Below are 11,180 nucleotides of genomic sequence, written 5' to 3' on the forward strand. Positions count from 1 at the left end.
AAATGTAAGTTATATAAGTAATTTTGAAACTGAACCAAAGTAAGATTTTTATTGTCATGAAGTACTTGTACAAAGGGGTTTCAATTCGACATGTCAGATTTTTTATTTTTTATTATGAAAATACTGTACAGAGGGGTTATAATTACTCGACATGTCAGTTTTTGAGTACAGTGCATCTTGATCAATGTCACCCCTTCCATTATTCTCCCCAAATCCATTTTAGCCCTGCCCATTCCCAGGGTCTTGTCTTTTTACACAGGCACTCTAACATTTGAGCCTTACTCCCAATCCTTTTTTCTCTGGTTACTTTTTTCAGGTAGGATCTCACAACTTTTGCATAGGTTGGCCTGGAATTGTTCTTCATACTTATACTTCCTTTGTAGCTAGTATAAAAGGCATGTGCCACTATACACAGATTTTTCATTGAATGGGAATCTCTCTAATTTTTTAGCCTTTTTCAACTCTTCTGATCTCTGCTTCCTATGTAGCTAGAATAATAAGCATGAGCCACTGTATCCCACCCCACATTTTAAAGACTTAACAGGTGCTGCATATTCTGTGAGTGTGGACACATGTAGTATAATAACTATTTATCATTGAAGTATTATATAGTCCTTTCTATTCTGTCTAGTCAACTCCCAGAACCCCAACTTCTTGGAAGCTTGATTTTTTATTGTCTCTATAGTTAGCCTTTTCAAGAATGTTGTAGTTAGAATCCTACAGCATGTAGGATTTTACTTTTATTTAGTAGTATGCTAGTAGTGTACATTTAAGATTCCTGCCCTGCCTGGGCTAGCTTTAAACCTTCATCCTCAGATCCCAGCCTCTTGTGCAGGTGATATTACAGGTTTAAGCCACTATACCTGGCAACATGGTTCTTCTTGAACATAGATTCTTACTAGGTTTGAGTTACCTTTACAGGAACTTTGTTTCTTTAAGTTGTTATTGTAAAGGTGATGTGCAGAGAGGTAACAGTTACATTAATCAGGTAATGAATACATTTCTTTTTGAACAGTGTCACCCCTTCCCTCATTTTCTCCCAGTTTTTCCTTCCACCCCCCCCTCCACAAAGTTTAGTTCATTTTCAGCATGGTGTCTAGTGAGTATCACTGTTTCATTCCTTCACTGTTTGTCCCATGACTTCTGTGTTCCTCCCTACCCTCCCCCAAACAGATAAATTTACATATAAGACAAAAGGTAAAGAAAACAAAAAAGGACAAAGGAGACAAAGGGACAAAGGAGAAAAAAACAAGAAAAAAACCCAAAACAACAAAAATCTTTTGTTTCCATTTCAATAAATATCATTTTAAATGATCATATGCACATAGCTTTTGAGCCTTTGTGATCCTCTACTAAGAGTATCCTCTTTTGGTCTCACTGTGTGAATGTCCAGAGTCCTGAATATTTTATCATGTATAAGTGTATTTTTTGTCTTTTACTAGCCAGTTTGTTTACTTATAGGTTTATAAGCATATTCTAGTTACCACAAACGAAGGAAGCTGTGCATCCTATGTAACCTATGGCTTATGGGAACTTTTGAATAGAATGATTAGCTTTTCTTTTCTCTTACAGTCGAATGCCTCCACCCCCTAGTGATTCCTGTGACTTTGATGATCCCAGGCTGTTGAAGAACATTGAAGATCAACATGTGAGTCTACTCTTTTACTTCCAGGATGTTGATGCAATAGTTTGTGGTGTCCCCATTATTTATACAGTGCTTATGTAGTTCGTTGAATGTTGTAGCATGAGAGCCTGGGAAGAGATGTTGGTTCAGTTTGATGACGTCAGTACTTGAGGAACATGATCTTAAGCAAATGCTTTATGGTGGACACTGGACATTAATTAATTAATGTAAAACTGGATTTAAATATGTGATGAAGGTATACAACAGCACTCTTAAGATCAAGTCTTACCACAGATTTCTTTAAGAGTTCAGATTTCTGTTGCTTTGTAAACTGAATCACCCTACTATTTCTTTACAGTTATGAGTTTAGGAGGTCATGTCTTGAAAAGTAATTATATAACCTTTGCCCCTACCCCCTCATCGTCCCCTCCACCCCATCACCCCCTGGTACTGGAGCTTGGATTCAAGGCTTCAAGCTTACTCACCTTGCTTGTTTAACTTCCACTATACCACCTGAATCACACTTTCAGCCCAGCTTGTTGCCTGTTATTCTGGAGATAGAGTCTTTCAGACTTGTGCCCACACTGGCTTCAAACTGTGATCTTTAGATCTCAGTCTCTTGATTAACTAGGTTTACAGGTGTGCACTACACTGCTGACTAGGAAACCTTAAGAAAGAAATTTAAAATATAACAAGTAACATTTGGTATATCCTATAGAAAAACTGGACAAGAGTTACACAGCAGATACATGTACGTTTGTTATCCATCCATAAGTTTTTACGGGTAAGTTTTTATAGATACCCATCCATCTACTATTTATGTAAGTCATAGGGTTTTATTATGCAGCCCAGACTGGCCCTGAAATCTGGGCTCAATGATCCTTCTACCTTGGACTCCTTAATAGCTAGAACCATAGGCAGGTACCATGCCCAGTCGTGTGTGTGTGTGTGTGTGTGTGTGTGTGTGCGCGTGTGTGTGTGTGTGTGCGTGCCAGTACTGGTGCTTGAACTCAGGGCCTGGGCTCTCCCTCAGATTTCTTGCTCACTGTTTGTACTCTACCACTTGAGCCTCATCTGCAGTCTGGCATTTTGCCAATTAATTAGAGACGAGTCTCATAGATTTTTCTACCCAGGCTGGCTTTTATGATGATCATACAGGTCTTAGTCTCCTGAGGAGTTAGAATTACAGGCATTAGACTTGGAAGTCATTTTGTGGTGTTAGGAGAGGAGTCCCTTCCTTTTTCAGGAGTATGATGGTTGCTGAGACTGCTGAGATGTGGGCATTGTAGCCACCCACCCACACTGAATGGTATTTGCACCAAACAGATGTAGAGTGGCAAAGACATCACAGGCTAGAAGTAAGTCCTTATCAGAGAAGGAGATCCTCTGGTGGCCCACTGTGTGGCTGGAGTGGTCTCACTACTCTTCCTGTGTTTGTTCTCAGCAATACTAGAGTGTGCCTTCTTTTCTGCCTTGAACTACCATTTCTTCCTGACTTTCTCTTCCATGTCCATGCCCACCTCCTTCTTTTCTTCCAAATCTTTTCCTTCTCTGTTATCAGTTTTCTGTTACTATAACAAATATCTGAGAGAAATCAACTTAACAAGAGCAAATGCTTATTTTGGCTCACAGTTTTGGAGATTTTAGTCCATGACTGATTGGCTTTGATACTTTGGGCCTATGGTAGCAAATCATAGTAGGAGTCATGGCAAAAGAGACCTGCTGTTCTGTATGGCTAAGAATAAGCAATAGGAAGTGGACATGGCTAGGGTCCAAATATCCCCTTCAAAGGTAACAGCCCCAATGACCTAACTTCCTTTCCATTAGTTTCTACTACCTTCAATAGGACCAGCTTAAGGACCATTCTTTCAGCACACGAGCCTTTGGAGTACGTTCTAGATCCAAACTATATTCTCTTGAGCTAAATTTTCTCTTATGTTAATGGAAAGGCCAGACAGGGGCAGCTCTTGTCTTCTTGACATGGAGACATTTTTATGAGTATTGAACCACCGGGATTTGTTGGGGTATTTAAATAATCTGTATACTCACAGTTCAGTAAAAGTACAACAACATCATTGATTTGGGAATTTATTTTCTATTTTTTAGCCAAAGCTTACTTGCCTAGGTATAATATTTTTATGCTTTTTGGATCTGTAAAGCCTTCTGAGACCTTCTTCATCCATGCTACTGCATTAATGAAGCCCTTTCACATTTAACGTTTTCCTTCACTATAAATAAGGAAGAATATAGCTCAGTATTTTTCTGTTGGAAGACTTGGTGTTGGATTTAATTTACACAATGGATGTTTTCAGCAGTTTTAAACACAGGGCCTATTAGACCACTTGCTCATTTTTTTGGGCCAAAATATAGGTGGGGAGACAGAAGAACCATTTGAGGATATTCAGTTATGCATGTCCCACATTTCATCCTGATTGTCTTGGATCATAGAGGAAAATTAAAGCATTTGACCTGAGAAAACCCTTACTCTCTTCCCAAGGGAAGATTTCCATGTACTGCAGGATTTCCCTTTTTCTTTCTAGGTTATCACTTCTGCCTTTCTGGGTCCTGTTGTAAATCTTGTTTGGGCTGATTGCCAGGATAAGATTTGGCTTTTAGTCAGAAAATCACCTATAGAAGATTTCAAAGGACAATTATTGCAGTTGATTGATTGCATTACTCACCAGAGACTCAGGTTTGTGTGATACATTCACACAGGACCTGGGTGCTGCTCCTGAGCTTTTGTGCTCAAGGCAGAGACACAGTGAAACTCTCTTCAGAGTCATTATGCCACAGACTCGTGAGTTTGAACCTTTAAGAATTTTTTTTTCAGTACTAGATATTGAACTCAAGAGTCTGTAGTTACTAAGTAGGTGCTATATCACTTGAGCCATTCCCCTAGTCCTTTTTTGGGTTGGTTATTTTTGAGATAAGGTCTCACTTTTTTTGGTGCCAGGGCCTGAACACTGTCTCTGAGCTATTTTCCTCGAGACTAGTGCTCTATCACTTCAGCAACACTTCCATTTCACAGATTTTTCCGGCCCAGGCTGGCTTGGAATTATCCTTGTGAATAGCTACATTTATAGGCATGAACCACCAACACTCAGCAGTAGGGTTTCATTTTATGTCTGGACTATAGTCCTTCTACTTGTGCTTTCTCCTGATGCTGGGATGACAGATGCAGATGCCACCACTGCTCTCAACCATTGGTTGAGATGTAGGTTCTCCAGTGAAATCCCCCTGCTCCCTAGGCTGGCTTCCAGCTGCAATTCCCTTATCTTTGCCTCCCAAGTAGCTAGAATTACAGGCTTGAGGCTAGGAAAATTCTTTTTTAATCTATACATTACTAAAATACTTTGTGGCTGCAATTTGTTATACAAAACAATTTCAGAAATGTAGAAGATTTTTTTGTTAGTTACAAATAGAAAACATTCATTTCTAGGCATTTAGCATTTTGTGTCTATTTAAAAGTTAGTGAGTAATTGGTAAATACTGTATGATTTCATTGATATGGAATATACACAAATGGTAAATTCATAGAAACAAGAGGGGAGGCTACTAGGATTCTAGGGAAGCAGAAGATGAAGATGGGAGTCATGTTTTAATGGGTACAGAGTTTCTGTAAGGGATGATTTAAAAGTTTTGGGTTGTGATAGGTTCAGCATTTTGACTATATTTAATGCCACTGAATTGTACACTTAAGAATTGTGAAAATGATAAGCATTACATGTACTGATGAGCATGTTATGAATGAACATACATAATAAAATGTGAACAATGAAAAACCCAGAACTTCTAAGATGTAGATAGATATACGTACATGCATAGTTCTTGAATTAAAGCAAAAAGAAAGGGAGGGTGATGGAGGTAGGGAAAGGAGGAAGGATATAGGGAGAGAGAAAGGGAAAGGAAGGAAGGAAGAAAGGAGAGAGATAGGGGGAGAGACAGAGGGAGAAAAGGAGGGAAGATGAAGGAAGATAGGAAGACAATATTTATAAGGAAACAGAGGTGAGACAAGGAAACAACTTCACTGGCTACAAATTAGTTAGCCAACCAGCTTGTTATAGCTTAATTACTTATGGCCACAGCCTAATTAGTTAATTGGCATTTGGTTTCTTGCAGCCTCAATTATGAGATTAAGCTCCTAACATTTCTGAGGTTTCTTCTGATGATAGTCTGTGTAGGTGCCTAAACCAAATCTACAGTCCCAAACTTTATTGAACATAGTGGATCACAGACGGTGACTCACTCAAGTTTTTGGAGCAAATGAAAATTAAGATATATCACTAGGAACCAATGGCTCACACTTGTAATTCCAGATACTTATGAAGCTGAGATCTGAGGATTGTAATTCAAAGCCAGCCCAGGTAGGAAAGTTCGTGAGACTCTCATCTCCAGTTAACCACCCAAAATAAGCTGGAAGTGAAGCTGTGGTTCAAGGGGTAAGAGTGCCAGCCTTGAGGAAAAAAAAGCTCAAGGACAGTTCCCAGGCCCTGAATTCAAGCCAAAGGATTGGTGCACACACACACGCACATGCACACACATACACGCGCGCGCGTGCACACACACACACACACACACACACACACACACACAGAAGTAGAGCTGTGGCTCAAGCAGTGGAGTGTTAGCCTTGAGCAAAAAACCTCAGGGACACTGCCCAGGCTGAGTTTATGCCCCAGTTCTCACAAACACACACATATACACATTTACATACCCCTCTCCCCGAGACACACAAAAGATATAGGTCCTGTGTCAATAAAATTTAAAAACCTTTAATAATTGGGATGGCATGATGTATTCTTAGATTCTGCTTAAAATTTCAGGAATTTTTTGCTTTTTAAGAAGAATAGAATGGTGCCAGTAGCTCATGCCTATAATCTTTAGCCAGGAGGCTGAGATCTGAGGGTTGCAGTTTGAAGCCAGCCAAGACAGCAAAATCCACAAGACTCTTATTTCCAATTGACTAGCAAAAAGCCAGAAGTGTATCTGTAGTACAAGTAGTAGTAGAATGCCAGCCTCTAATGAGAAAGCTAAGGGACAGCACCCAGGCCTTGGGTTCAAGCCTCACTACTCTCTCTCTCTCTCTCCCTCTCTGTCTGTCTGTCTCTCTCTCCTCTTTCCCTCACACACAATATCTATCTATCTATCTATCTGTCTGTCTGTCTGTCTGTCTGTCTGTCTGTCTGTCTGTCTGTCTGTCTGTCTGTCTGGAGAAAGTGATTAAATACATATCTAGGACACTTTTGATTATTATTTTTATATGTAGAGTGCTGGATGTCCTGCATTTCAGGTGTTTATTATACAGGCATAAGTGAGACATGTTGTAGAATATAAGCCAGCACAGGATGATAAAAAATATATTTTGGAATGTCTTCTTTTTGAGATGCCCTGAGGTTACATCTGTGTGGAAAACAGGTAACCTTTTTAGCCACCAGAATCTTGCTGGTGAGGTGCAGGAGCATGGGGATTGTGAGATGGGAGCAGGACTGGGAGCTATGGAAGTTTCAAGAAGGCAGGAGATTGTGCTTGGCTGTTTCCTGATTTGCCATGCCGAGTCACAGAATATGGGCTTCCCAGGGAAAGTGACTGAAGCCCAAGGGCCAAGTGAACTGGAGAGCCTGTAGTAGCAGATGGAAGGCCATGGTGAAGAGATGGGGAAAAGACATGCCTTGTTTGAAGTCCACAGTGGCAGGAGGTGGGTTAGGTGGGAAGCTGTTGTCAGGTTTTGGGCACCTGATGTAAGATCTGGACCCTGTGTGACAGGGAGTTGGGGACCATTTTTGGATTTTTTTTCTACTCCTGGTCCTTGAATTCAGGGCCTGGGCACTGTCCCTGAGCATTATTTGCTCAAGGCTAGCCACAGCTATACTTCCAGCTTTTGGTGGTTCCTTTTAGCTAAGAGTCTCATGGACTTTCCTGCTTCGGCTGGCTTCAAACTGTGATCCTCAGATCTCAGCCTCTTGAGCAGCTAGAATTACAAGGGTGAGCCACTAGCACTTGGCCCATTCCTGGATTTTTTTTTGTCAGTTGTGGGGCCTGAACTCTGGGCCTGGGCATTGTCCTCAGCTTTTCAGCTCTACTGCTTGAGCCACAGTGTCACTTCCAGCTTTTCCTGTTTATGTACTACTGAGGAATCAAACCCAGGGCCTCATGCATGCAAGGAAAACACTCTACCACTGAGTCACCTTCCACTCCCCCATTCCTGGATTTTAAGGAGGTGACAACTTGAGTCCAGCTCTGATGTGTGTCAAGCAGCATTGTAACTGTCATACTAACTCAGTCTTCTGTTTTACAGCCCACAGCCCCTTGCATTCAGGAGTTCCTCACCTTGCTGGCTGTGTGCCACACTGTGGTTCCTGAGAAGGATGGAGACGATATCATCTACCAGGCCTCTTCTCCAGGTGAGGTTCCCAGTGGCTCTGCCCTGCTAGCCTTTTCCCTGGAGACTTGGGTATTTGAGTTACATGTGGGAAATGAGGTACAGTCACTTTCCCCCTCTACTTGCTCCTCCCCCCATATTTGCCTCTTGTTTCACACCATCTCCATATCATGGTTACAAAAGTTCAAACCCAAGATAGCTTGCATTGAGCTCTCCTGATTCTAATAGCTATTTATTCATTCATTCATTTTTTTTGTGCCAGTCTTGGATCCTAAACTCAGGACCTGGGTGCTGTTCCTAAGCTTTTGTGCTCAAGGCTAGCACTGTACCACTTGAGCTACAGCTCCACTTCCCACATTTTACTTGGTAATTAGCTGGAGATAGAAGTCTCACAGATTTTCCTGCCTTTGAACTGAGATCCTCAGATCTCAGCTCCCCAGTAGCTAAGATTATAGGTGTGAGCCACTAGTGCCCAGATCATGGCTCCTTGATAGTGGGGGAAGTCTCAGACCACCTTGACTTTCCTAGAAGTTATTGGACTAGACAGAGCTTTCAGGAGAGATCATGGCCAGCTCCTTTTCTCATCTGCCACATGTCATGGATAAGCTGTGTTACTCTTTGCCACCTCCTGGGACTCTGATCATATATGGAGTCAAAGCATGGCCTTGATCAGAGATATTTAGTCTGTAGGAATTTTTACTTACATTGTTTAGAGAGAACTTGATCCTAACCAAGAATAGCAGGTGTTTGAGAGGGATGGGGGAGAAAGATGGAGGGAGTGACATTGATCAAGACGAATTGTACTCATAAACTGTCATGTTAATTTAATCCCCTTTGTACAACCACTTAAAGATAAGGCAAAAACAGTACTCTTCCCCCCTCCCAAAGATAAAAAAGACTAGAATGAGTGTAAATCATTCTTTTAGTGAATTAGGTTAGGGTTTGAGTTCTCCTATCTAGCAGAAGCCCTCATTTCAACTCTGGTGTTAGGAAGAGTGAATATACTTACCTCTATGCCCTTTCTACTGTGCTGAGAATGTCAAGCTTCCTTAATCATGGTGTTGTTTATTTTGTGTGTATGTGTGTATGCCTTTACTGGGGCTTGAACTCAGGGCCCGAGCACTGTCCCTTAGCTCTTTCCATCAAGGCTGGCACTCTATCACTTGAGCCATAACTTCACTTCTGTTTATTTATTTGTTGGTGGTTAATTGAGATAAGAATTCCTTATACTCTCCTGCCTGGGCTGACTTTGAACCATGATTTTCACTCAGATCACAGCTTCCCCAGTAGCTAGGGTTGCAGGTGTGAGCCACTGGTGACTGTTTATATGAAAATAACACAACAGAATTTCTATGATGGGATTTGTCTGCATTTGACCAACTTCCTATTGACAGATGAGGCTGCTTTGGTGAAAGGAGCTAAGAAGTTGGGCTTTGTCTTCACAGGCAGAACGCCATATTCGGTCATCATAGAAGCGGTAAGGAGCATATTTGTGCACATGCCCTACTTTTTGGAAGATTGAACACTTGAAATTGTATGTCTGTTGTAAATGGGATGGCTGAATTTCTACTTGTCTCTCAATGCAAATGACACTTGAAACTGTCGATACATCATGGGTGCTGTGTGATTGTGTTGGCTTATTCCTGCTAGTTTGTATTTCAGTGATTTTTTCCCCTCCTTCCCTCCCTCCCTCCCTCCCTCCCTCCCTCCCTCCCTCCCCCCTCTCCCTCCCTCCCTCCCTCCCTCCCTTCCTTCCTTCCTTCTTTCTTTTCCTGTGCTCATCCTGGCACTTGAACTCAGGGCCTAGGTACTGTCCCTTAGCTTTATTTTTGCACAAAGCTGGTGTTCTACCAGTTGAACCACATTTCACTTCCAGCTTTTTGTTGAGTGGTTAATCGGAGACAGTAGTCTCATGGACTTTCCTGCCAGAATGGCTTTGAACTGTAATCTTAGTTTCAGCCTCTTGAGTAGCTAGGGTTACATGCATGATCTACTGACATCTGGCTTTGTATTTTCGGCTTCTTTTTCTTTTTCTTTTTTTAATCTCCCTCCCCATGGGCTAAAGGAAGACATTTAATGACAGGAAGAAAAGTTCACAGCTTCAGTATCTTTTCTCCAAAATTCTTGGGGCCAGGAGTATTTTGGATCTCACATTGTATTTCAGGCTTGGGAATATTTGCATATACACAATGAGGTATCTTGAGATGAGAGACCCAAGACCGAGCATGAAATTTGTCTATGCTTCATGAACACTATATGGCATGAGGATAAGTGTGTACAGGAATTTAGTGCTTTTTTTCAGTCTGGGGCCTTACCTCAAGGCTGGGCACTGTCCTTTAGCTTTTTCACTTAAGGCTGGCACTCTCCCATCTCCACTTTCAGCTTTTTTCTGGTTAATTGGAGATAACGGTCTCATGGACTTTTCTGCCCAGGCTTGTGTGGAACCATGATCCTCAGATCTCAGCCTCTTGAGAAGCTAGGATTACAGGTGTCAGCCACTAGTGCCTACTACACTTGTGTGTGACTGTGACCAGTTACCTGAGGTCAGGTGTGGAATTATCTTCTTCTGGAATCATGTTGGTGCTAAAAGATGTTTAAGGGTGTTTTGGATTAGAAATGCTCAATATATATTAAAAATAAGATCACACAAGGGCCCATAGAATGGCCTGCAGGAGATCAAGAAAATGGTGCTTAGAACTGGTGAGACAGGTCAGAGTTCCGGGAAGATGGCGGAGGAGAAGCTGGATTCTGAACAAGCTCTCACATAGAAAGCAGTTTTAGAGTTCCAGTGAACAGTCCTAAGCCAGAGAATCACACCAAGTGTGCCATCACAGGACAGAGAGTTAGGCAACAGAGGGGAAGCCAATCTGAGCGCTTGCCAGCAACCGCCGTGGCGGCGGCAGGGTCCCAGCGGCGGCTGCAGCCATACCTGAGTCACAGAGAGCCCGGGACAAAGGAGTCAGACTCAGCGGGCGAGTGGATTCTACTCAACACCAGCAAGAACCAACAAGGAGCGGACATCTTCATCCTGCAGTTTGCAGACCAGAGACGACCCAGGATCCAAGACTTGGCATGAGTAGAAGCCCTCCTTCTCAGGGAGCAGAGGAGGGAAGGCCACCCCTCCCCCCCCCCAGCACCGGTGATCTCCATCTTGGATACCAGCAAAGCTCGGCGGAG

General features: G+C 42.2%; 1 protein-coding gene across 1 annotated transcript in view; it reads left to right on the forward strand.

The window, feature by feature from the left end:
- Positions 1–11,180, forward strand: part of LOC106000803 (phospholipid-transporting ATPase IB) — a 407,841-nt gene that overhangs the window by 59,804 nt on the left and 336,857 nt on the right. The window contains exons 15-17 of the mRNA XM_013036039.1: positions 1,573–1,648; positions 7,920–8,025; positions 9,398–9,480. Coding sequence (XP_012891493.1) covers positions 1,573–1,648; positions 7,920–8,025; positions 9,398–9,480 — 265 coding nt within the window. The remainder of the gene's footprint in view (positions 1–1,572; positions 1,649–7,919; positions 8,026–9,397; positions 9,481–11,180) is intronic.

This window comes from Dipodomys ordii, unplaced genomic scaffold (genome assembly GCF_000151885.1).
Source record: "Dipodomys ordii isolate 6190 unplaced genomic scaffold, Dord_2.0 Scaffold243, whole genome shotgun sequence".
Classification (NCBI taxonomy): domain Eukaryota; kingdom Metazoa; phylum Chordata; class Mammalia; order Rodentia; family Heteromyidae; genus Dipodomys; species Dipodomys ordii.